This window comes from Squalius cephalus (genome assembly GCF_949319135.1).
Source record: "Squalius cephalus genome assembly, chromosome: 11".
In the NCBI taxonomy this organism is placed as follows: Eukaryota; Metazoa; Chordata; class Actinopteri; order Cypriniformes; family Leuciscidae; genus Squalius; species Squalius cephalus.
Window position 1 is genome coordinate 634,568 of NC_137132.1, and position 27,940 is coordinate 662,507.

Below are 27,940 nucleotides of genomic sequence, written 5' to 3' on the forward strand. Positions count from 1 at the left end.
GAGTGGTTGCGATGTATGACATGGTCAAGGTCACCTTCTTGTTTGTTAGTGATGTCAAATATTGCGCGTCGATCAAATCGGTATTCCTGCAACAATTTTTCATCGCTAAGATGGTCCAAAGGGTTCTCCCTATCCATAAAAATTATTCTTGGCACATAATGATCTTCAGCTGGTTCCATAAATTCAGCCATGTCATCTTATTTTTGTCCGCGTTACTCTTAAGGTTACGATTTCCAAACCTTAAGTTATACTTAGGGAAATGACCGTTAAGGGGTTTTATGCAACACTTAACGCTTTTTAAGGGATTACTTAAGTGAAAAAACAGCATTTAAGGGAAAAAGTGTTTATGACGTTTCACTTAAAAAAACCATTAAGTAACACTTAAGGGTTTTTTTCTGCAACACCCTTAGGTTTAAGGGAAACATAAGGGCGAACTTAAGGGAAAATTACACTTAAGGTGCTTTATGCAACCAGGCACTGTTTTGTGCGTACGCAACGGTTATAAATGAGGCCCTAGGTCTGTCAGAGGATCGCTGAAATCTAAATGAAGTCTTAATTTATAACAGTGAAGTCACTGTATCTTCAGTCTCTGTTGATTCTGTTGACTGTGAGTCTCTGTAGTGGATCCTTATTCACCATCAGATGATCATCAGACTGTCTTCTGATGGCCAATCCTAAAATAAAACACACAGTAATAAATGAGATATTACATCTGTCACATCTTTTCATAAGAAAACTAACTAGATAATCTATATTAATTAATTCTCAAACATGATAATATAGCTTCTATCTGATGCTCAAAGTCACTTTACAAAATCAAAAGCACATGAAAGGTCACTTTCACACAACGGACAGCTGATACAGAACCAGCTGAAATGATCATTACACTCACTACACATTTAATATCAGTTAATAACAAACAACCCAAATCTCAGATTATCACACACAGAGACAGTTAAAGGGGAAAAGCTGAAAAATTATGGAAGAAAATAATGCCAAATGTTTTTGAAACAAAAAATCCAGTTGAATTGCATGACTTGGCATTGCATTAGTAGTTGTAAGCATGTATTTTTATACAGTTTGAATATTTTGGAAATATGAAAGGTGAATATAGATTTAATTTGTAATAATGAAAATGTGTTTGAAATGTATTGAATTTAAATATTCACATCTTAAATATTCAACATGCTGAATTTCAGCCCATAAAAATGCAAGCCCTAAAAAATATAATGCATGAAAATGGAAGCATTGTTAATGCAATGCCTATTTTTTCAAGTAGTGCAATTCAACAGGCTTTTTTGTTTCAAAAACATTTGGCATTATTTTACTTCCATAAAATATAATATTAATATTATTTTCTCAATCAGTCACAACAACACTAAGCAGAATTAAACTCATATTAAACACAGTTTAATGTTCAGAGACCTGCAAAAATGAAGCTCAACACACACACACACACACACATTATTTCTAGTGAGTAAATCAACCATTTGAAAATCGTTAAGAACTATTCTTACAATAGTGTCTCCAGTTTATAATGTGGATCATCCTCCAGATCCTTCAGCAGCTTCACTCCTGAGTCTCCTAGTTTATTATATGACAGCTCCAGTGTTCTCAGGTGTGAGGGGTTTGATCTCAGAGCTGAAGCCAGAGCAGCACAACCTTCATCTGTGACACCACAATCCCTCAAACTGTAGAGAACAATGGCACACATTAAGCCTATATCCAAAGATAAACATGAACACTTAAAAAATAAATAACATAATAATGTCAATATGAAATATATACAAGTACTCAGGGCTGGACTGGCCATCGGGCATACCGGGCATTTGCCCGGTGGGCCGACGTGCTTTTTGGGCCGATACATCTCATACTCATACATAATTTTTATTATTATTATTTATTTTTATTTTTTAACGGCCCATACAATTTGTACATCGGCGGCCCATTCGTTTTGTTTTGTTTTGTTTTGCTTAATTGGCGGCGCTGGGTTTGTACCGGTGTAATGCAGTGGTCAAAAAAAGTCAGTGGTAGTTTTTTTTTTCTGACAGACCAGCCCATGAAACACGTAGATCAGCGGCCCATTGGCTCTTTTCTTGATTGACACTGGGCTGGCCCAATCACAACTTTAAACGAGTGAGCGAGCGTGCAGCAGTGTCAATGTGTATCTGTCAAAATAGTCTGAGAGATGGAGAAGAAACACAAGGAATGTGCAGAGAAATAGCGTGAAAAAATAGAACCAGGCCCTTAAAGCAGACACTTTATATGTCAAAATATATGTTTTCTAACCGTCATCAGCTCCTGTGGCAGATGATGATAGTGAGGAGGATCAGGAGAGAGTGAGAAAGTGTAGAGCCTGCGGTAAGCAGAACTACTTTCAAAACACTTAAGCTATGTCATGAGTGTAGGAACCCATAACCCAGTTACAGATTTTTCCACATTGCATAGTTGACGATTACCGCAATTCACTAGAAATTTAATGAGAGGCGTTTGTAAACCATGTTTTCCGCCAAAATAAAAGCTTGATGCAGTTTGCGTCAAAATAAAAGATCATGTGCTTATCTCTTTCAAGTATAGAAATTGGTACAAAACTAATTATGAAAGTTTCCTTTATTTTTTAGTGCATTTGTTTTACAAAATATGGCTATTACTGTCATTGGATTAATATTAAAACTATTATTATGTAGTAGGTGTAATGTAAATAGACACTGTAACTAAAAGAGGTTTGAATTTTTCGTTTAATTTGCACACTGAATATGGGTTGGAGCTTTTAATTTTGAACTCTCAAAGTGCACCAGATTGATGAATTTAACATTAAAATGCACAAAATTTTCTCACGGGGGGCATGCCCCCGAACCCCCCTAGAAGGACCGAGGTCCACCCACCACAGTTTTACCCAAAATCCTGAGAGAAACACTGGTATTGCTATGCCAATGCAGCTTATAGCTTGTTTTAGGATTCATCACTGTGGAGTATAGTTCAACTGTATTAATAAATGTCAAATTTTCACTCATTCCTATACTCACTCATTACATGGCATTAGTGGTTTTAAGGAATAGGAGTTGGTATGCATATAATTAAGGGCGTGCAAAGATGGGTGGTGTTTATGATCATATAGTGGGCCAGTCTGGGCCAAAATGCCAAGGCCGATTTTTTGTCCCAGTCCAGCCCTGCAAGTATTAGTTTACATTGTTAAAATACATTAATTAGGATTAGGGGATTGAATATACTTTTTTGTACAGTGATCTTCCAATTCGTCTGTCTATTAACCCCCTGAGGTCGGCGGTATCGCCGGCGATACCAGCTCGCTTTTTTTTTATCAGTGTAAAAGAAACTCATAAATACTCTGTTGACTTAGATTTTCCATAGGAGTTTCATACATCAATCGATTCTGTTAAATGTGTATTATTTTTGTGTATACTCACAATAAAAACAAAGTGTTGTGCTTTTTGCCAAATAAAGAAAAATAAGAAAAGAAAAGAAAGAAAAGAAAAAGAAAGAAAAGAAAAGAAGAAAAGAAAGAAAAATCGAAATATGTTGAAATAAAATGTAGGCTATTTGTATAAGCAACGTATTAAACTGCAAATTAACATTTATATGCCCTAATATCTCATAAAAACAACGTTACAGTCAGGCAAAATATGAAAGACAACATTTTGTTGACTAGATTTGGGTACAGTTTTTACTGTAGAATATACTGTAAGATTACACTTGAATTGTTGTTGTAATTGTAACCTTTTTAATAAAAAAATATATTTACAAGGTAGATGTAAACAAACTATTAAAAGGTAAATATAATTTTTTTTTCTTTTAATAATTTGTATTGTGTTTTATTAGTAACAAATTTGGGGAGAGGATAAATATTCCAAAACTGAAAATACAGTATGAGAATTAACTGCACAATTACTAGACATGTTTACCTTGGATATTATACAATTTGCAAGCACAATTTGTGAAAAAAAAAAAAAGTATATAAAAAAATATAAATAAAATGTATATTTGTGTATAAATATATACACATATGTGTGTGTGTATGCATATATATATGTATGTATATATATATATATATATATATATATATATATATATGTGTGTGTGTGTGTGTGTGTGTGTGAATATATGAAGAGTTCAGATGCAAAAGCCTCTAAATGCCATCTGAAATTTCTTCTAGAATGATCATTTTTATGAAGCTTGTATATTTAAGTTAGCTATAGGTGACACACCTGAATGAATGGCTCATTAAGTATGCAGGGGCATTGTCTCATCAGGTGTGAACTACTAAATATGCATGATCGTTTACGCCCCATACGCATATTGCCTTTCCAAACTAAAAGTGTTTCACAAAACTTAAATCAATGTATCGTTTTATGTGAATGATTAAGCAGGATGACAGTGGCTCTACATTACGTTTATCATGCGACGACAATACTTTTTGTGCGGAAAAACAACAAAAATAACGACTTTATCCAACTATTAGTGTTCTTCAATGTGGGCCTCTGACGAGAGTTCACGGGAGCGCCACGACGCATGCGCCAGAACTGAGATTACGGCGTTCTTCTTCTTCTTCTTCTTCGTTCTACAGCGTGCGTCTTCCTCTGCTTATAAACAGACCGTTTTGCGCTTCCGGCAATGTCGGGACGTCATCTTGTACATAGATATCATATTATTATATGATATCTATGATCTTGTACAGTAAATGGCGGTAATACTCCTAAGGAGTGAGCAGCCAGTAACAATAGAAGAAGAACGCCGTAATCTCAGTTCTCGCGCATGCGTCATGGCGCTCCCGTGAACTCTCGTCAGAGGCCCACATTGAAGAACACTAATAGTTGGATAAAGTCGTTATTTTTGTTGTTTTTCCGCACAAAAAGTATTGTCGTTGCATGATAAACGTAATGTAGAGCCACTGTAGTCACTTGGACTATTTTAACAATGTTTTTAATAACTTTTCTGGGCCGACGAGTTTCGGTCCCTCTGAAAGCCTATGGAGGAGTGATGCAGCCGTCAGATTTCATCAAAAATATCTTAATTTGTGTTCCGAAGATGAACGAAAGACTTACATGGTTGGAACAACATGAGGGTGAGTAATTACTGACAGAATTTTTATTTTTGGGTGAACTAACCGTTTAATCCTTTAGATTATTCTGTTCATTCTTTATGAAAACAATTTTTTTTTTCCTGTAAACCATTTCTGTGATCTGTGAGATCTTTTTCTGTGATGTAACAATATTTAACAGTGTTTGTTGAAAGTACCTGCATCCTGGAGGAGAATCTTCATCTCTGGATCCTTGTGAATCAGCCATGATGAAGATACAGGAGAATCTGATGAGTTTGATCTCCTCCACTGACTCTGAATGAAGAGACATTCACACACTAAATTAAATGATTAAATTAAACAACATTCATAATTTAGCTGAACATATCTGGAGTGGGTAAAAGGATCACGTGACTGCGTTAACTCAAGCTCATTGGGCCTTTTCGCACTGCAAACACAAACACCGTTTGATTTAGAATTTATGAAAAATAACTGACACCGAGAAACGCGGATTGAACATGTTCAGGTGAAAAAGAAAACAAACCTCTACCCACATCGACACACACTGATCCACATCGACACACATTGATCCGATAAAAAAAGCCGTTTTTCTGCGAGGTGTGATTTGGCCTATATTACACATTTAAACTGTTACACTTCTGAACAATCACAAACATCACCAAACACAAAAAAAACCTTGAAGTGAAAGAAACCCTTAATAAAATATTTTATATCAAACAAACAATCACGTAAAATGACCTTTCAGAAATTCATATTAATATAAGGAAGTCACACATGAACACTCACCTTGATCAAACTTTTACAAGATACAGGATCTCTAATCCTCCAGCTTTAACATCATAAAGATACACGGAAATTCCTTCTTAAACGTTGATAAACACTTTGATGCTCTGTTTTTCCGTGTCGTATTGGTATTTTTCCTGCTCAAAATAGCTATACGGGGAGGCTGCAGACTTGGAGCCGGTAGATCTACGCCCCATGGCAGTTTTACGCCCCTGCTGTTCCAGATGCGTCCAGTAGGGGGATATACTGCGAAAATAACACCATTAAATCGACGCTCAAAACGTACACATTAATAACCGTCCCGTTCATAGACTTTGCCCAATTTTGTGTTTTTTTGTTCATTTAAATATAAACGTTACAGTGTAGATCTGCACAATGGATTAAAATATCTGTGGATATTCAGTTGGGCTTCACTCGCTTCACTCAGCCTACAGATGACTGTTTGTTTTAAATTCAGCCTACAGAAGACTATTTTTGTGAATTAAAAAATTAATAATGCACACAGGTGGATCAGATGACAAGTAATGATATATGACCTACTGTAGAATATTTATATATGACCTGCTGTAGAATAGTTCATTGAATATTGAATATAGAATATTCACTGTATGTTTTTATATACAGGAGACTGAGTGAAATATGTTGTTGTGAATTTATATAAAGTTACATTTAGATATTAACCATATTTAGCCCATTAGACATACAGCACCGTCTAATCATATGGATCCTTGATTAAATATCTGCTGTACTATTCACTATTGGTCATCAGCTACAAAACAGTGTCCTATAGCATTTTATGAAGACAAACACAATTTAACCCTTTTCTAAAATTCCGAGGGCCATTTAGAAGAAAGAGACAATATTGTTGTTCACAAAAACATTATTTATCAACACCATTTATGAATTATGATGACTCCTGTAGATGACTTCCCTATGGCTTGCCACTCTTCTTTAACTTTTTTTTCTATCCTCCTGTCAAAGTGTTTCTGCTCACTGATAAAAAACATTTAAATATTGAAAAAAATGTAAAAAGGACATCCATGGTAAATTTGGTCTTGTCAAATTCACACGCAGCAGGACTCACTGTTAAATTTTGAAAAAAATTCCTGAATCCTTAATTTTTTATCACAGTTGCTTTGGTACATTTCTCAGATCACTACTGAAATTCTCATAACTACTTTTGAACAAATTGCCAATGCTTTGGTAAATTCATGCAATTGATTATGAATTGCCTTGCTGCTTCCTAATTTATCAATTCATTATTTCCATTAGTGAAATTCTAAATACACCTCCGCAATTCATCAATTCAGGACACATTTACAAAATAGTCTAATGGAAATGTATTGAAAACATGCTTAACAGTTTATGACAACTCAACCATTTTGCATTTAATGACTTATGCAAGGAACTAATGCCTATGATGTTTTGAGGAGTATGACAATTCAACAGAGAAATAGTATAATAGGCCTATATTTTGATCAACATGACATAAAGAGTTGATAATGTAGGAAACAGCAGACAGTTGTACACAAGGGCGCCGTAAAGGGGTGGAAGGTTAGGACGATTCTAAGGGCCCAGGCTGATTTAGGGCCCAGAAGAGCAGACCCCCTTTTTCTTTTCTTATTTCTTTTCTCTTTTTTATACGTACATTAAATGTGCTAGGGCCCCTCATGCACTAAATTTGTATTTTGTCCGTTTTGACCATATATTTAATATTTAAAAAACAAATAATGTATTTACTGTTTCAGTCACACCCCTCCCCTTTACAATGGTTCATTCCACCTGCGCTGTCCGAGCTACGATCGCTAGTGTAACGTCTCTTGCTTATTGCACTTGCTATGATGCAGCGCAGACAGTGACACACGCAGGCATGTCACATCAAAAGTTAGGGCATCAAAAAAGGAAAGGAAAGAGAAGACAGAGAACGCCGAAGTCGACAGTATGTCACACAGTTTTTCAAAAAGAAAGTTATCTTGCCCTATTCCTGTATTACAAAACTTTCAGAGTTACTTATTTTTGTTGCTACATGACCTGCTTTTATCTAGCTAGCTTAGTAAAATAATTACTGAATTATGATTTACATCCAACAATAATAACATCTCTGGGTTATCATGTCTCTACACCTGTAAAAAAAATAGCTACACAGATTCAGCGGCTGCTGCACACCCACGTCCTCCTTCTCCCCCCGTGCGAAATTTGCATCCGATATTTTAGCACGTTAAAAAATAAATACAACCTCACGTTATGTCAGTCACACTTGCACACTGCCTCCGAAACTTTCGTCCGTCAAAAAAAAAAAAAAAAAAAAAAAAATCGGATCGGGTTCGATTTTCTGCGTTTTTCGCATCCGTAACAAGGGTTTGAATGGTGTTTTGACAGTTTAGAGCCACAGAATGACGGATACGAAAAAACGCATGGGAAAATTTCGGATTCAGTGTGCAAGGACCTTCAGCCGAACAAGGTGAGCCTGCCCTGAGCGCGAAACTTCACGAAGATTGAAGCCTCTCAACACGTCTTATCTACTGTGTTCGCCACATGATGATAACTTTACAAAACAAAAAGTAATCTATAGCTTCAAAAATTACAAAATCAGTTTGCCGTGTGTGTCGTGTGTTCTATCAGTGCTGCTGCTACGATCGATTATGTCAAACATGACGTTCTAATATGAATAAAATGCCCCAGAAAAAAATAATATAAAAAACCGAATAAAACATCTGTAGTAGCCTAACCATTGGCTATAAGGAGTTTACAAAATAGATATTTTAATATTTTATATTATGAAAACTAAATAGGCCAATAGAAATAATATGGTTATTACGTGTGTGTTTGACTTATAAGTCAAATTTGTATAATACAATTTTATTTTATTTTTCTTGTTTTTGTAGGCTTTGTACTCATCTTTAGACATTTTAACTACGCAATGTACTAAGTATCTTTTTTAAAGTATACAGGGCATGTTTATTGGGTTAAATTTTATCTGTAAAAAATGTAGGGGGCCCAGAAATTTTGGTTTCCATAGGGCCCAGAATTTCTGGCGGCACCCCTGGTTGTACATTATCAATTCTTGCATGAATGTACCGAAGCATTTGCAATTTGTATAAAGTATAAAAGAATGAGAAATTGCTTTTATGATGTGCACCAGTGACAAGATGATGTGATTTCAGTTGTGATCTGAGAAATACACCAAAGCAACTGAGATAAACTATAAGACTTATAGGAGACCCTGCAGAATCACTGTAGACCCCCTAAGAGTCACAGACCACATAAAAGAAAGTGTTACGAGAACACAAACTGCCTTTTTAATTTGAGTTACATATCTGTGTATTTCATAATAAAAAAAAAATTAAACATTAAAAAAATGTAAAAAGGACATCCATGGTGAATTTGATCTTGTCACAGTGTGTGTGTGTGTGTGTGTGCTTCCCAGAATTGATGTCAGGTCAGTGTGGATTGCATCAATTTGCTCCTGATCTTCACAGTACAACGGCACAGGCACTTGTTGGTGGAACACTTTTGGAAAAAGTGTCAAGACACTTTTCTTTTGGCCACTGATGATGGACTGTGCAGAGAAAATTGAAAATGACATTAAAAACATGTCCATGTATGTCTCTGTAAGTCATTTAATTACTAGAGAAGCTATTGGTTTGGAATGCAGTTAAAAAAGAGATGGGTGTTTATAGTTTATACAAGTTTAGAGAGAGAGAGAGAGGGAGATTTGAATTTCCTTAAGTAGCTAAAGCAAACACGCAGGATGCAAGTTAAAGAGAACTTGGTATAAAGACAGAGTATGATATATCCTGCATTAAGTGCACACAGCCTACATTTTAGTCCAGATCAGTAAGCTATTTTAAAGGTCCCGTTCTTCGTGATTCCATGTTTCAAACTTTAGTTAGTGTGTAATGTTGTTGTTAGAGTATAAATAATATCTGTAAAATTATAAAGCTCAAAGTTCAATGCCAAGCGAGATATTTTATTTAACAGAAGTCGACTACAAAAAACGGCTCGATTGGACTACACCCCTCTACTTCCTTCTTTAATGACGTCACTAAAACCGTTTTTTCACTAACCTCCGCCCACAGGAATACAGGTGTATTGATGGCGAACGACAGACGTGGTTGATGTTTATAATCGGATACCGCAAAAGTTTAATTCGAAGTTGTTAGTTTGCTCTGTCCATTTCACCACGGACTGTTTTTCTAACCTGGGATAATATCAAGCAGGCTTCTCTCAGCGTTTCATACTGACGAAGGGGACAATTTCAACTATATTCCAGCAAGCCGTAAGTAGTGATTTACTATGGAAGTAGCGATCAACTTCACATCGTTTCTCTTAGTAGGATGAAAATAATCTTAATTAATATACAGAAAGCGATCAAAGAACAATCCCTTTCCAATCGCCCAAGCTGTTAATCACACAGCGCGAGTTTATCTGGACACTTGCCAAAACTCGTTATGAAATCAATGACGCTGTTACACTGCACAACGAAGCTCTTACTGTATTTATATACCTCATGTTTGCATTGGTGAAATCATTAGTGAGTGCAGAAACTGCGTTGCAATGATAAGATCTTTTTTCACGCGATCAACAGGCTGTCATCTGCTCAATGCTCATCACTGCAACCTTTTATGTGATTGAAATAGATCTAAATACTTAAAAAACTTCGTTAATCCCGATAGCTGTAATAGTAAAAACGTATAATAGCTGTAATAGTAAAAGTTTTACAGATAGTTCCACATGTAATTCCAGATATTTCATATGCAAGCATGTCAGCCAATCACAGCAGAGGGTGTTTACATTGAAGTCTCACAGCAGACACGCCCCTTCAAACAGGGTGTTCAAATCAGGTGATGAAATCAGGCTAGGAAAAATGCCTTTTATTTCTAAATTATAAAAAAAATTGATCTAAAAAACATACTAACATTATAAGGGCACCCCAGGAAACATTATAAAATAATAAAATAATCCATGGAATGGGACCTTTAAGAAAAATGTATATTTAGATATAAATTAGATAGTTAGATCATCTCATTTTCCATAAGAAACTCAAACCAGAAAGGAGTAAACAGAGTCTTACCAGAAGAGGCCATCTCACGCAAGATAAAGACAGGCAACAAAAGAAAATTCAAAAGAAAGTTAATTTTGAAAGTGAGTAGAGAAGACTAGGGGCAGCTAAACTTACACGTGGTTACTTAGCTAAGTTTAAGCCAGACAGAACATCAACCTGACTGTCCAGAACTTTTTGTCTCTCGAAATAAATTATAGGCCATCCACTGATATATAGAAATGAATTGATATCTACCTAGCTCTATCAAGCTAATCGTTTATAAATAATAAATGTTGCATCATTGCATTTTTTTTACAGTCTATGTTGCTAAACAACAATAACTTTAGCAGATTATTTAATATACCTCAATTCGTGTCGCTGTACAGGCTCCCCCTACTGGACGCATCTGGAAAAGCAGGGGCGTAAAACTGCCTGGGGCGTAGATCTACCGGCTCCAGGTCTGCAGCCTCCCCCTACTCCAAAATAGCGACAGGAGAACTTACTTTCACTTTCTGTGTGACGAGAGAGAGAGAGAGAGAGAGAGACGCGCGTTCACGAGAGCACCACGGCGCATGCGTGTGAGAGCAGACGTTGATGCCTGATCGCTTGTTGGAGATTAATATTTTGAAAATAAAGTGGTAATTTTTTGGTCTTTTATTAATTCGTTTTGTGCTTTTGTTTATTATTCAATTTGTTCACTCATTTGTTCATTTTTTGGTCTTCTGTATGTTTTTCTGTTTTTTTACCATTCTTGAAGAATTCTAGTCTGTTTTTATCCGTAGGCTATAATTTATTGCGTTTTTTTTTATTTTTTTTTATTTGTTAATCCTTGCCTTCATTTGTTCAGTTTGGTCTTTCATTTATCTTTCAGCAAACGCAGAGTTACTGATAATAAATCATAAAGAGTTTGTTTGATCACATCTGTATGATATGAAATAAGTTTGTCATCATCCAATCATGTTTATAATTACATTTAGTCATTTAACAGATGATTTTTTCAAAGCGATCTACAAATGTGAGCCTGAAAGAATCAGATAAATTAAAACCATACAGTAAAAACATTGCACATTTTTACTGTGACATTCTCTACTGTGTTTATGTGTTTATTTGTGTGTATCCTGACATTGTTAAGCACTTTGGTCAACTGTGGTTGTGTTTAAATGTGCTATACAAATACATTTGACCTTTGACCTTTTGAACTTTGACATTCAGGGCTGCGTTGTGCTGGTTTTAGGGTGCAGGTCCACCATCTGATCTGGATACGGACCGGAGAACATAATCCAGATCTCGCCATATTAAAACCAGACCATATTTCTCCTGGAGGTGAAAAGCTGTCAGACATCAGACGGAGTCGAGTTTGAGCTTTTACAGCGCTTGCATTATATTATTCTGTCTTTTACTGCATATGATAATTCATACTCAGAAAGTAGAACTGAAGTGACATTCATTTCAAGATGATTAGTAGTTAAAACATTACATAATGTCCCTGCATTGTTTTGCATTCTGTGACTTTCAGTCGAATAAAAGACAGTCATATATTTCGTCACTGAAGATTTCTTAAAAATAGTGTTAAAATATGGTCTCGTCTCGTTCTCGTGAACCCAATATCGTGTCTCGTCTCGTTAGATCAGTGTATCGACACACTCCTAGAAGACACTAAATCTCATCTCAGCATTTCAACATTTACTCTCAACATCAACATTTGTGAGATTTATAGCATTGGAACAGTTTTGATAAAGTTAGTGGTAAGATGTTCCCTCATTAATTAAAAATAATTCACAATAATAATAATTGTATTAATTAATTAATTGTTATTTAATCATTAACTTGATTTAAGTAATATTAGTAACTTATTAATATTATGTTAAAATGCCTTTTTTGTTAAATAATGAACCAAAATTTTATTTATTAGACATTATTGTCCCTTTATATTATACCGTAGACTCTTTAAACTTCAGATGACAGTCGGGACAAGATTCCCCTGAGAGTGTCTGAATTTAAATGTTTTTGTTAGTGACTTTATCATAACAATATTAAGGCACATTATTTAGGATCTATGACCTAATGTTTGAAAATAAAAACATTGTCTTGTAACATATTGCAATGATAACTATCAGAGAATAAGAAGCGAGGAAGAAAGAGAGAATCATGGAGAATCCTGGCCAATCTCTAGGTATGGTGAAGGCTATGTGATGATGTGGGGCTATTTTAATTCAAAAGGCCAAGGGAACTTTATCAGGATGCATAGTATCCTGGATCCATGAAGTAACTGGCCTTTAAAAATAAAAATCTGCCTGCCTCTATGGGAATTTAACATAGGGGTGTCCAAACTTATGCATCCTGTATTTTAAGGAAGAACATTTATTTATTTACGATACATTATTCATTCACAAAGAAAATTGGTGTCTTGATTTTTCCTAATTTTTTTTAATTAAGGCATTAAGTTCAATTTCCAAAAGATGATTTTTTATTCCTCTTTTTAGTCAACTTTAGCATGGGTGTCTAAACTTATGCATAGCACTGTATATATATATATAGTCCTTGCATTCTTTCCTGTGGCTCAGTGACACACCTGAATGAATGGCTCATTAAGCATGATGAACCACTCTATATGCATGATGGAGTTGGATCGTTGACACCCACTCGCATATTGCCTTTCCAAACAAAAAGTGTCTTACAAAATTTAAATCAATGCATTGTTTTATGTGAATGATAAGGGAGGATGATTTTTAGATCATTTTGAAGAAAAAACTCTAGGTGACAAAATGCATTATTCAGAAGTCTTGTGGACACATATTTAGTATGTGTTTTGAGGCCTTATTTCAGAAACTTTCATTTTTAGTTTTTTTCAATAACCATGCATAAACATTATTCTCTCAAAAATACATACATGTTGCTCACATATTATGGTAGCCCTGTTTGTTGCCATTAATATGTTTATAAGCAACTGAAAAAAAGCACAAATGTCAGGGCATGTCAGAACATCTCAAAGACCCCAAAAACACCTCAGACCCCTGAGGGTTAATGTTTTAAACACATTTATTTATTCACATACTGTACATTATTGTAGCTCCTGTTGTTCCTACTGTAGTCGATTTCTACAAAGCCCCTCCTTCTGGAAAGCGTAGTGTGCTCTGATTGGCCAGCTGACCCAGTGCGTTGTGATTGGCCGAACACCTCAAGCTTCTGTGTTGGAAATGTAACCCTTACCATAATCGCAAGCTTCAGCTTCCAAAGACAGTTAATAATGTCGTCAGTTTTACCATATCAGTTCGAGCCGAGTCGATTCTGAAAATGCAGATGATCAAGCCGATCGATCGGATACTCGTATGTATTTGCAGTAACACAAGCTGCAGTTCAGCTGAACGTGACAAACGGCGCCAGTGTGAAACGTGCTAGTGGCAAAGCAAGATGAATCTTTGGTAATTGTGGTTTTTATGTGCGCTGAAAAAAAGAGGAGGAAGTAAAAAGAGGAAAATATGGACATGGTCATGGCTAAAGAAAAGAGGTGACCTTGGCATGCTAACATTGCAAATGGAGCTTGATGAAAGTAGTTTTAAGATTTAGTGCCATTTTGTGTCGAGCAATGAGCCATTTCATGTTGCATTTTTATTGGCTAGTCAGTAGATGTGGGTCGTAGCAGCAACACACTGTGAGATGATCATGACACTCTCAGTAAATGATTACAGGCTATCTATGATCACAAGACCGTGACAATGGCGTCTGTGAACCGCTCTCACTGTATGACGTTTAGGAGCCATGACCACAGAAATCACCACGATTGTTTCACGATGCTCATCTTTAGTCTGGAACGGCCCAAAATCACACAGTGTGTACTGGGCATTAGATAGAATAAATCTTTTTGTAGGAGACTTTGTAAGTTTGCAGATCTTATACATGCACAGACAGCAACATAACACACTAAAGAAAAAGGAAAACATGAAAACACATCATATGACCCCTTTAATACATTAATACAAATGTAATACAACTATTATTAAAACATGATATATACACTCAAGCTTCTATTGATTGTTTTCAAAAAGTGAGTTTGAACAGTTTTTTTCCTCATAATTATGAAAAATTAATCTTTCATTAGTCTTTGTCTCCCTCTGCTGGTTCAACACAATCATTTAGGATCTATATTTTATCTGTAACAAAACTCCGACCTTTTTGAGTTTATACTGTGGGTTTATAGAAAATAAAATGGTTAATCTATGAATGAGAAACTGTAATTTGCAGTGAAATAAACGGTGTTTCACTGCCGCCTCATCGGGTCTGTCAGAGGATCGTTGAAATCTAAATGAAGTCTTAATTTATAACAGTGAAGTCACTGTATCTTAAGTCTCTGTTGATTCTGTTGACTGTGAGTGTCACGGTTCATGGGTTCACTGACTCGCCCTCGCTATGTTGTGTGTATGATTGTGTGTGATGGGTGTGGCTCATTGGGCACTCTCAGTTGTTGAAGTTGAGAGGTGAGCTCGGACACCTGTGTTACCAGAGCTTGTATCACCCGACCAGTGGCGACTAACTGTTCATCCTGCCGGTCCATATGAACGTTGTTAGCGAGGAATTCCTGTAGTCCGGGTGCACTCGCTGAATCCATAACGGTCAGATCGTTATGTCAGGCTCTGTAATGAAGGCAAAAGATCCAGTTGCGAGTGAAAAACAGAATGTTTATTAACAAAGCAGAAAAGTAGATAGAGATGCTGGTCAGTCGTCGTGGGCAGAGATGATGAAGTGCTCGGTAACGCAGGGACGCAATGGGCAGAATCCAGGCGACTCAGAAGATCCTCAGGAAACACAGAAGGCGAAGGCGAGAACCAGGAACAAGGTCAAGGGGAACCGCAAACATGGAGAAATATCCAGGTGAGCTCACAAAACAATCTGACAAAGACAGGACAAAATCAAAGACAATAAATAGGACGCCAATCATGAAAACACAGCTGCCGCTGATCCGCTCATCAGAACGATAATGAGCCACACCCACCACACACAAACATACACACAACATAGCGAGGGCGAGTCAGTGAACCCATGAACCGTGACAGTGAGTCTCTGTAGTGGATCCTTATTCACCATCAGATGATCATCAGAAGATCAGACTGTCATCTTCATTGTGAATAATTCTACAATAAAACACACAAAGAGTCACATGTGCAGTATGAGATATGACATATGTCACATCTTTTCATAAGAAAACTAACTATATAATCAATAATATAGCTTCTATCTGATGCTCAAAGTCCATTTACAAAATCAAAAGCACATGAGAGGTCACTTTTACACAACGGACAGCTGATACAGAACCAGCAGAAATGATCATTACATTCACTACAAATTTAATATCAGTTAATAACAAACAACCCAAATCTCAGATTATCACAGTAAGAAAGTTAAAGGGGAAAAGCTGAAAATTACATTAATATTATTTACACAATCAGTCACAACAGTATGAGCAGAATTAAATTAATATTAAATACAGTTTAAAGTTCAGAGACCTACAGAAACTGAAGCTGAATTTAAGACTCATTGTCTGATGATCTCTGACAAAACACACACACACACACACACACACACACACACACACACACACACATGGTGTTACTGAACCTGATACAATTTCCTTTTATTTCTAGCGAGTAAAACAGCCATTTGAACTTTAAATGAAAATATGATGATGAAAATCGTTAAAAACTATTCTTACCCTAGTGTCTTCAGTTTATAATGTGGATCATCCTCCAGATCCTTCAGCAGCTTCACTCCTGAGTCTCCAAGTTTATTCTCAGACAGATCCAGTTCTCTCAGGTGTGAGGGGTTTGATCTCAGAGCTGAAGCCAGAGCAGCACAACCTTCATCTGTGACACCAGAATCCCTCAACCTGTAGAGAACAATGACACACATTAAACCTATATCCAAAAATAAACATGACCACCTAAAAAATAAAATAACATAATATATATATGTCAATATGGAATATATACAAATTCTCATTAGTTTATGTTGTTAAAATACATCAGTTAGGATTAAGGGATTGAATATACATTTTGTACAGTATAAAAATCATTATTTCTATGGAAAGTCCCCATAAAACATGGAAATCTAACGTGTGTGTGTGTGTGTGTGTGCTTAATTTATTTGTAAACATTTTAAGGAATGTGTGTGTGTGTTTGGGCTGGGAATAACTATTGCGTTTTTTTGTTAACGGGTTTAAAATGGATTTTTTTTTATTCCAGAATCAATAAAATACAATCACAATCAATTAAAATACTGTGATCTCCATTCAAACACACACACACGATCTTCTTCCAATTCCTCTGTCTATTAAAACGTTGACAAAATCATATCGCAAAATTTTTAATCTGTGTTGGCGCTGTCGCTGACCCAGAGAGAGTTGTCATGAAACAGCTTCACAAAAGGTCTTTTAAACCTTATAATAGTATCATTATTTCTGTGATACAATAGTTCAAATTATCACAGAAGTACTGGGATAAAAGTTTAAAGTTCAAATATAAACACTCATGTCTACGGTAGCGATCAAAATAGAGTAAATCAGCTTTTAATAGAAACTTGGCACTTAAAATAACGCATTTTTCAATAACATTTTTTCACCACTAGGTGGCGACAAGTGACTGTAAAAAAATGTATTTATTGAATTATTCATTCAAGAGAATGTAGTACTGTATGATGCTTCTGAAATAAAACTCATCTTATGACTCATCTTATACATCATGTACAGTCTGTATAAGTGTATGATTGAACTTTTCTCCATAGTCTAGTGTAAAAAACAAACAAAAAAACAATACAATGCAATATCGAATCGCAATATTGACGAATCACAATTCTTAAAAATCGCAACACATATCGGCACCCAAGTATTGTGATAGTATCGAATCGGGAGATAGGTGCATCGTCCCAGCCCTAGAGTGTGTGAGTGTGTGTTTGTGTGTGTCTGTTTGTGTGTGTGTGTGTGTGTGTGTGTGTGAGAGAGAGAGTGTGTGTGTGTGTGTGTGTGTGTGTGTGTGTGTGTGTGTGTGTGTGTGTGTGAGTGAGTGTGAGAGAGAGAGAGAGAGAGAGAGTGTGTGTGTGTGTGTGAGAGAGAGAGAGAGAGAGAGTGTGTGTGTGTGTGTGTGTCTGTGTGAGCTTAATGTATTTGTAAACGTTTTAAGGAACACTTAATATTAATGTTATTAATTTCCAATAAAGGCTGTATTAAAGCACTTAACAACATTTTCTGATTTTCCGTGACCTAATCTAAAGTGAGAACTATTTATGGCTAATATGTTGTTAGCGAAGCATTATCTAACTCTTTACATAAGAGCTAATTAAACAATAACACTTTGTTAATTACAGTGAAAGTGAATGAAGAACTCACTATTTGTATATAGTCTCTTAATATATTAACTACAGCTTATATACTATTATATACTATTTATTAACTATAATAGTTTGTAAATGATTTATAAGCGCTGAGTTACTGTAAACTTGTGATAAAGTGTTACCATAATTTCAAACTGGTCACATTAAGTGTAATTGTTCCTTTTGTGTGTGATGGTGTGATTCTTCTTTGTCAAAAATAACACAAAATAAACAAAGTAAAGATGAATTTGACTGATAACATTTTTTTTTTTTTTTCAAGATTTCCATAGATATGGTGATATATTGTTATTGTGTGTTATTTTGGACATGATAATCATGTAGTTATAAATCTGATATGGTGACAGCCCTGGTTCAGGTGAAACACACACCACTTCCCTCTTTTCAGCTGCACACACACATTTTGAGGAAATGCTCACGCTTTTACAAGGGTCTGTTTGCACAAGCATTACACCAAACATTTGTGATTTAAAATAAAAAAACTGTAACCTGCATCTGTTGTCTGGTTTGTGGTTCATCCAGTTTATTTAAATGTTAGTTTTACTTTCTTTTGGGAGATAATAATATATTAAGACACATATTAAGTACATTTTCCTCTTCAGGGAGACTCCTCACCGCTGCCTTCTACCGCCGGCAGGATCTGACAGTTCAAGCAAGAATCTGTCGCTGAACCAACAGGATGGGGCTTACACCAAAGATATATTGTATACACTATCTACATATTAATCCTTATTCACTCCGAGTCTTTATGGTAGAGATGATCTTACCCCAGTATCTCCAGTTTACAGAGAGGATTCTCCAATAAAGCAGAGAGCAGCTTCACTCCTGAGTCTCCTAGTTTATTCTCAGACAGATTCAGTTGTCTCAGGTGTGAGGGGTTTGATCTCAGAGCTGAAGCCAGAGCAGCACAACCTTCATCTGTGAGACCACAATCATACAACCTGTAGAGTAGAATGACACACTCTTCACTCTCTCAGATCAGACTCACAGATCTGATAGGATGTATTCTAAAACTTTCTGAAAATACAGTATGAGAATTAACTGCATAGTTACTAGAAATGTTTACCTTAGATATTATACAACTTTAATATTTAGTTTTTTCAATAACCATGCATAAACATTATTCTCTCAAAAATACAAACATGTACATACATGTTGCTCACATATTATGTTAGCCCTGTTTGTGCTAAATAGAGTGTAATTACACCTTTGTCATTAATATGTTTATAAGCAACTGAAAAAGCACAAATGTCAGGGCATGTCAAAACATCTCAAGGACCCCAAAAACACCTTAGACCTCAGAGGGTTAACAGATTAATGCATGTGTTTTGTCGAGTATTTGTTTTATTCTTAAAGCCTGGTCAGAGACCTCAGAGCTTTACCGCTTAATTTCAGTAAATGATGGATGATCTGCTTTCGGGTGAATTGCTTAAAGTTATTGAAAAATGAACAATAAGGAATGGGACGTGCTTGATGATTTAAAAGTCATTAATGATCACCAAATGATTTAACCTCTCTCTGGCACGTATTGACAGCAAGTGGCCGAGCTCATAAACGTGTGAGAATCACATTTTTAAATAGGCTATATTTTTTTGTAGAGCTCAAATAGAAATAAAATATTAATGATTCAGTTATTAATGGTTTTTACATGCTTGTCAAGGGCATTTGAACATTACTATAGCATAAAAGAGTGTTACAATAACTTTTAGTGAACTTTGACAGATTTTGGATTGCTGATCGATTGCTCCTGTCTGATCGATTGCTCCTGTCTGCATTGCTGCTGCTGAGTTGGCTTGCATCTGTAAGCTTCGTATATCTTTCTGTTTTGAATCATTATTTACTATCATTCCTTGTTGTTTATACTGCTAAATATAGCTTACTCAACATCACACATTAACCTGACATCGCTAGCTTCAATCTAAATCGTTATTGCTAGCACAACACGCTAGTAATTCGCTAGCCTGTTTGCGTGCCATCCGTGCGCTCTTTATTTATTTTTCTAAGTAAGTTCATCAAACCTTTGGTGAGTAGGATCAGTCAACAAACACGGTGAGTCATGTCATCTCCTCTTATTGTCACTTGCACTTCATGTAACATTTATAGGATAGCCTTCTCTGTCAGCACAGGATTTACATGTGATAAATGCAAGGAGATAGTCAGGCTGGCAGAGAAGGTTTCAGAAATGAAACTACAAGGTTAATTGTAAGAGTGCAAGGGCTTTAGATACTGCTTTGGATGCGACTAGCTTAGTGAACTCCACGCCTGCGCACATATATTCAAAAACGCATACCTATAGACTGAACTTGTTATACGCATGTGCATGACATCAGCGTTCTCACAGGTTCGCGTTTTTAACTGTACATTGTCCGGTTCCGCCTGCTCTTCTCTCTAGTAATATGGCACATAGTCTTAGAGCTCAAACAGGAATAGGGGCTCAGGTCAGGAAGCAGACAGACTGGCTAAACCGACCATCTGCTAGTTGTCTCATGTCACCAAGGTCAGATAAATCCCATCACATAGAGCCTCTTTCACCTAGATATCATCATATAGAGGCTGTGTCTGTTCCCCGAATTAGGAAATACAAAAAACTTCCAAACCCATCTAAGTGTAAAAATGTAATTGATGTTCAACAAATAAAAAACAGATATAATACAGATGAGCAAATGATAAAGCTCGGGTTGCTGAATATTCAATCTTTTACTCCAAAAGCACTCATTGTTAATGATATGGTTACAGACTATAACCTAGATGTGCTGTGTTTGACAGAAACCTGGCTAAAACCAGACAATTATATTACTTTAAATGAGTCCACCCCACAAGATTACGGTTATAAACATGAACCTTGTCTGAAAGGCAAAGGGGGAAGTATTGCTGTAATTTATAGTAATATTTTCAGAATTACTATGAAGTCTAGTTTCAAATATAATTCTTTTGAAGTGTTGGTGCTTAAATATAACAATATATAGAGTAAATGATAAATAACGTTTGAGATTTGTGCTGGCTACTGTATACAGGCCACCAGGGCACCATACAGACTTTATCAAAGAATTTGCTGATTTTCTATCTAGAATAGGATGCAACCCCCCATCCTTTTTCGGAACAATGAAGTAACGGCTGTAAATCCCTGACTCTCTGCTGGGAGGAGGAACCCTTTCAATAGCCTTTCATAGAAGACCGTAGGTCCACCACCGTGGAGAGGACCCCTAGAAATCTGGACGGACGAGAACAGAACTGAATTCTGTAACCCTATTCTATTGTATGCAGGACCCAATGAGAAATATTTGGCAGTAGTTTCCACGCTGCCAGAAATTCTACTAATGGAACCAGTCTCTCGAGACTGGCCTCTGGATTTGGTTGAACAGTTACTTCGGTGCCCTGAAACGGCGAACCGGCAGGGAACAAGCGAACTGGCAGCGCTGCGACCCTCCTCAGAGAGTCCCCCCCCCCCCCAGAGGGCGCAGAGGAGAAACGGTTTCTCGAAACCATCCTTCCCCGGAGGGGACCACCCTCAGAAGACTGATAGCCTTGTCGTCAGGACTTCTTCTTAGTTAGAGGTAGGCAAGATCTGAGGACTGTCATTATCTCTAAGATAGCTTCAACTAAGAAGAAGTCCTCAGATCTTGCCTACCTCTAACTGGCTTAACCTGTTAAGCTTCACCAGTGCGTCGGCGCACTGAAGCGTTTTTTTTTTTATTTAGTTAAAAATTACTATCAGATTTAATGTTATACATTGACAAACTATACATCATTAAAAAGATATAAGACTTAAGTTCCAGTATTTGACCACTATTGTATTCTGAAAAACTTATAGTGACAGTTATGTCTTAATTTGTGTCAGGAGTTATGAAATGAAAAAATGAGTCGATACCTTTAATATGAATTATGCGCGTCAGCCGCTCCCATTCATAAAAAACTCTGTGCTGTCGTCATGACAGCGATACACAAAACAACGTCCCTCAGGGCTTTAGCTCAAAAATGTGCAGACTTGGAGAAATATTGATATATTTTCATAAGTTTTCATCAGATTTCTATAGACAGGAATAATATTTATTGAATTTATGCCCAAATGCGTCGATGTAATCATTATGAGCGCTGGATACTGTGATGTATTGTGTTTTCAATCCATACCAACAGCCTGAGGGCGCTACATTCACAATAATAGTTCATTTATGGAACATGAAGAAGAGCCATGATCATGTGACATTCCAGGAAGTCTCGAACACATTCAAAGCTATCAGAGATCGCTGTAACATGCAGATAAAGACATTTTGAAGACAATAAACATGATTGAAATGATATTTGGTTTACCTGTGTTCTTCGAGTAATGTCAGGTATTTCCATAATAATAGATTATATTTATAATGTAATGCTAATCGATATAGACTTTATCATTGTGCAGAATAAAAAAAAAAATATATTTTCTGTCTGATTTTTTTATCTGAAGCGAAATTATATCACAGAAGATTATTTAAAACACTCGACTTGCGTTATAAATTAAGTTTGAAGCACAAACATGGTTTTAATCTCATAAATTGTCGTGTATTGGTGGTGTGCTAAGCTAACATGCTAGCTAGCTCTAGGTGCACCTGCCACATTTGGCAGTTATCCTTTTATGATTTTTTTCTAAATATGCTTACTGAAATGTTTCATTATTCAAGCAGGGCATTTGATCCAGTTTTTAAATGTTAAGTGAGAACTTTGATAAAAGAAATTAGGGATTGAAACCCTGTGAATAGCCAGTCGTTAGTAACTATAATGCAGACAAAAGAAATGCATATTTCGAGCCATAACCAGGCTGGAGAGGTGTGAATGTGTGCAGGGGGAGACTGAGACTGAATGGGGCTCGTTTGCACCACAAAACAATAGAGACAATAAGACTGAATGGATGACTTAGAAGATGACTAAACATCAGCAGCATTTTAGCGTCAAATCAAAATAAAGTCATTTGACATGGTCTTGGAAAACATGTAACTAAATACAAAGTTTTGGACTTATTATCTTCAGATTTTAAACATAAAATGTTTAGACATGTGGCTTTAGCTGTAGTGCATTTCTAGATTGCTACAGTGCCAACTTCAATTTTATTTTCATGAGGATGTTTCATAAAAATTAATTTCTAATAACTTTACAAAACTTTGAAGCTATTTATAACAATTTTGTTCATTATGACAATAATTAATTCTACATTTACAATAAACTGCCAGGTGTCAGCTTTCAAATGAGATCATACTTGTGCTTTTAGTACAAAGGGTTCATGAACTGTATCTGTTTAAGTTTGGGTATGTCATTTCTGGGGATTTTTCAAAAGTGGCGTTGCAGCTTAACAGGTTAAGACTTAAGCCAGTTAGAGGTAGGCAAGATCTGAGGACTTCTTCTTAGTTGAAGCTATCTTAGAGATAATGACAGTCCTCAGATCTTGCCTACCTCTAACTGGCTTAAGACTGTGACCGCCAACCAGGTCCCCCCGATTGTGGCGGAGCTCCTCTGACTTCCTCACAATCATCCATGTTCCTTAGCAGGTCAGCCTGGTATGCTTGCAAAATAGACATGGTATGCAAGAATGCCGCAGCCTGACCTGCACCCTAATAAGCTTTACCCACCAGCACTGTTGTGGCTTTTAATGGCTTGGTGGGTAACGTCAGGGCTTTTAATGATGACACCGACTCAGGAGATAGATAGCTCGCAAGCGTCTCTTCAGCCCAAGGCATTGTCATATAACCATGATGCTTAACACCCATAACATTACTGTAATTAGAAGTTTGGGGATTGAACACACGAAAGGAAACGATCTCGACACCTCAGTGTCTCTGTAAGCTCTAGTAAACTCTTTTTATTCTCACTTTCATGATCCTCGGCTGGCCAGTCAATATTTAATTTAGCAACAGCGTGAGTTAAAACCTCCATAAGCTCCTCGTCAACAGAGGTATGAGCTGGCAAAGACTCATAATCCCCTGCATCAACACTAACGACATCCAATTCCTCAGAACTGGATAATCGCAGCATTGGTGCCTCATCCCGGGGAGGAGAAACCGCAGAGCGTGCTTCTCCCTGAGATAAGGCACTGGATCTGGCAGGTGAAGGCTGACATAGAGCTGGGCCCGTCTCAAACCCCGCTGTCAGATCCATTTGCGAATCACAAGATGTGAGTCGCCACCATGCCTCATCAGCAGCGGGACCCGCACCTCGGGGAGCGCGAACCGAACCGTCCTCCTCAAAGAACACCCGGCGAGAGCGGAGCGTCCTCACAGACAGCTTCTCGCGATGCTCACAGTCAGCTCCCTCGAGAACTGACTGGGCATGCTCCACTCCCAAACAAGCAACACAAAGCTGATGTGTGTCCCAACCTGTGACATAACGAGGGCAGGGATATACACTCACTTAAAGGATTATTAGGAACACTATACTAATACTGTGTTTAACCCCCTTTCGCCTTCAGAACTGCCTTAATTGATTCAACAAGGTGCTGAAAGCATTCTTAAGAAATGTTGGCCCATATTGATAGGATAGCATCTTGCAGTTGATGGAGATTTGTGGGATGCACATCCAGGGCACGAACCTCCTGTTCCACCACATCCCAAAGATGCTCTATTGGGTTGAGATCTGGTGACTGTGGGGGCCATTTTAGTACAGTGAACTCATTGTCATGTTCAAGAAACCAATTTGAAATGATTCGAGCTTTGTGACATGGTGCATTATCCTGCTGGAAGTAGCCATCAGAGGATGGGTACATGGTGGTCATAAAGGGATGGACATGGTCAGAAACAATGCTCAGGTAGGCCGTGGCATTTAAACGATGCCCAATTGGCACTAAGGGGCCTAAAGTGTGCCAAGAAAACATCCCCCACACCATTACACCACCACCACCAGCCTGCACAGTGGTAACAAGGCATGATGGATCCATGTTCTCATTCTGTTTACGCCAAATTCTGACTCTACCATCTGAATGTCTCAACAGAAATCGAGACTCATCAGACCAGGCAACATTTTTCCAGTCTTCAACTGTCCAATTTTGGTGAGCTCGTGCAAATTGTAGCCTCTTTTTTCTATTTGTAGTGGAGATGAGTGGTACCCGGTGGGGTCTTCTGCTGTTGTAGCCCATCTGCCTCAAGGTTGTGCGTGTTGTGGCTTCACAAATGCTTTGCTGCATACCTCGGTTGTAACGAGTGGTTATTTCAGTCAAAGTTGCTTTTCTATCAGCTTGAATCAGTCGGCCCATTCCCTCTGACCTCTAGCATCAACAAGGCATTTCGCCCACAGGACTGCCGCATACTGGATGTTTTTCCCTTTTCACACCATTCTTTGTAAACCTTAGAAAGGTTGTGCGTGAAAATCCCAGTAACTGAGCAGATTGTGAAATACTCAGACCGGCCCGTCTGGCACCAACAACACGCTCAAAATTGCTTAAATCACCTTTCTTTCCCATTCTGACATTCAGTTTGGAGTTCAGGAGATTGTCTTGACCAGGACCACACCCCTAAATGCATTGAAGCAACTGCCATGTGATTGGTTGATTAGATAATTGCATTAATGAGAAATTGAACAGGTGTTCCTAATAATCCTTTAGGTGAGTGTATATATATATATATATATATATATATATATATATATGCTTGCTTGCTCGCTATATATATATATGTCTTTCTGAGATATTGTGCTTGCAATGACAGACAACAATAAATAGACAGGGACAGTATACAGAGAGCGCTTGCTGAAGGCACAGAAGCTAACCCATGAACGCCTCTCTAAACTACTGTGTGATTTTGCAGTTTGAAGCGTCTGTCATAAGAAAACACCATGTGCTGTCATGAATAAGTAACAGAAATGTCTACTCATAGGATAAGAACACGCAGTCTCATTAATAATACAGACACTGACGTGTCATCGATGTTTTATAGTGTTTCTCCATGTCAAAATCTGTGACACTGACATGAGGTAGATTTTAAACCTGGAAAAAAAAATCTCTACAGTATCCATTTTTCTCCTAAAATTAAAATGAATGGACTGTGTTAATCCTGACTGTGCTGAGATTGTGTTTAAAGTAAAGGGTGCTAAATGTATATCAAGATGTCAAAGTGTGTTTTTCAGTGTGACTATCAGTACTGCAGTATCACCTTAATGAGGAATAGCTTATGTGTTCAATCATTTACAGATCAAACACATGAACTCACAGCAGCAGAAACAGACCAAATGATTCAAACTGAAAAATATTAATTATCTTACATCATATGAACAGACGTGAAATTAATTTGATCATGTTGTTTTAAATAGCTTTGCATGTAATAAATGTAATAATAGTTATTTCGCCTGCATTTTGTTCCATTTTGATTATACTTTATGAATTCACAGTAACAGTTTCATGTGAGAGTCATGTGTGATCTTACCACAGTATCTCCAGTTTACAGTGAGGATTCTCCAGTCCAGCAGAGAGCAGCTTCACCCCTGAGTCTCCTAGTTTATTCTCAGACAGATGCAGTTGTCTCAGGTGTGAGGGGTTTGATCTCAGAGCTGAAGCCAGAGCAGCACAACCTTCATCTGTGAAACCACAATCATACAACCTATAGAGAACAATGACACACTCTTCACTCTCTCAGATCAAAATCTTTGTTTTTCTTAATTGTGTTTATAATTTGTGCAATATTTCTTTAAACAATTCATTCAATATATCAGTAAGTTTAACTTATTCTGAGAGATTATGTCTCTATGTGGGGGAGAAAGATTATATAAAACTGATAAAATGGAATACATTGAATACATCTGTTTTTCCCTAAATATAAATGTATTAACATTTAAATTAAATTAAAAATGTATATAAACAAGTCTAAATATAAATGTTTATATACATACATTATAAATGCATATATTTGAAAATAAATTTCTCACACAAATATCATAAAAAACGGTGAAGTAGATCACAAATCAGGTCAGATAGGTAGAGGGTTTAAAAGCTGAAGTGTGACTATATAATGACTCTACAATATATAATGTTTAAGTAAGAAATGTTATAAAGTTTTAACAGTGATGCTTGTTCTCAGTGTTACTTACAGAGCTGATCTAGTTGCTGTAACCACAGGCAGCAGCTTCTGAAGAACTTCATCTCCAGTGTTTTGTGTTACACTAATTGAAAATAAATAAGTAAATAAGTATTAATAAATAAATAATAATTATGAATGCTAACAACAATAATAATGATAATAATAATAATAATAATAATATTCATATCACAAATACAAATTCATATCACAAATAAATAATACATTATACCTTCCTAAATACCCTCAAATATTATTTTAATTAAACACTGCTTTATAAAGGACGTGAAAAAGTTGTTTTAGTATCTATAACTGTAGAAGCCTCATATTCAGCCAACACAGATTTCTTTTTCTTTTTCTTGTCAATGTTGCTGTGGCAGGTCTATTAGTCTGTATTTACACTACAACTGTCACATTTTGGGTTTTGTTTCTTGTTCTTGTCATTGTCATGTTTCTGTGGCTTGTCATGTGATTTCCTGTTTGTCATGTGATCCTGCCATGTCATTGGTTAATCGTCTGATCATTGTTCACAGGTGTTCCTTGTCTTGTATTTACTCTGTGTATTTAAGCCCTCATGTTTGCCCTGTGTCTTTGTCGAGTATTGAATGTTTCCTGTAACCACTATTGTATTGTTCATGTTCATGTTCCTCG

At 36.7% G+C, this 27,940-nt stretch overlaps 1 protein-coding gene across 1 annotated transcript in view; it reads right to left on the reverse strand.

The window, feature by feature from the left end:
• Positions 1 to 1,513: 1,513 nt before the first annotated feature.
• LOC307167260 (NLR family CARD domain-containing protein 3-like) overlaps positions 1,514 to 27,940 on the reverse strand; it is a gene marked incomplete at both ends in the record, with an annotated part of 36,735 nt that continues 10,308 nt past the window's right edge. The window contains 5 exons of the mRNA XM_079886248.1: positions 1,514 to 1,691; positions 16,591 to 16,764; positions 19,028 to 19,201; positions 26,642 to 26,815; positions 27,303 to 27,374. Coding sequence (XP_079742374.1) covers positions 1,514 to 1,691; positions 16,591 to 16,764; positions 19,028 to 19,201; positions 26,642 to 26,815; positions 27,303 to 27,374 — 772 coding nt within the window. The remainder of the gene's footprint in view (positions 1,692 to 16,590; positions 16,765 to 19,027; positions 19,202 to 26,641; positions 26,816 to 27,302; positions 27,375 to 27,940) is intronic.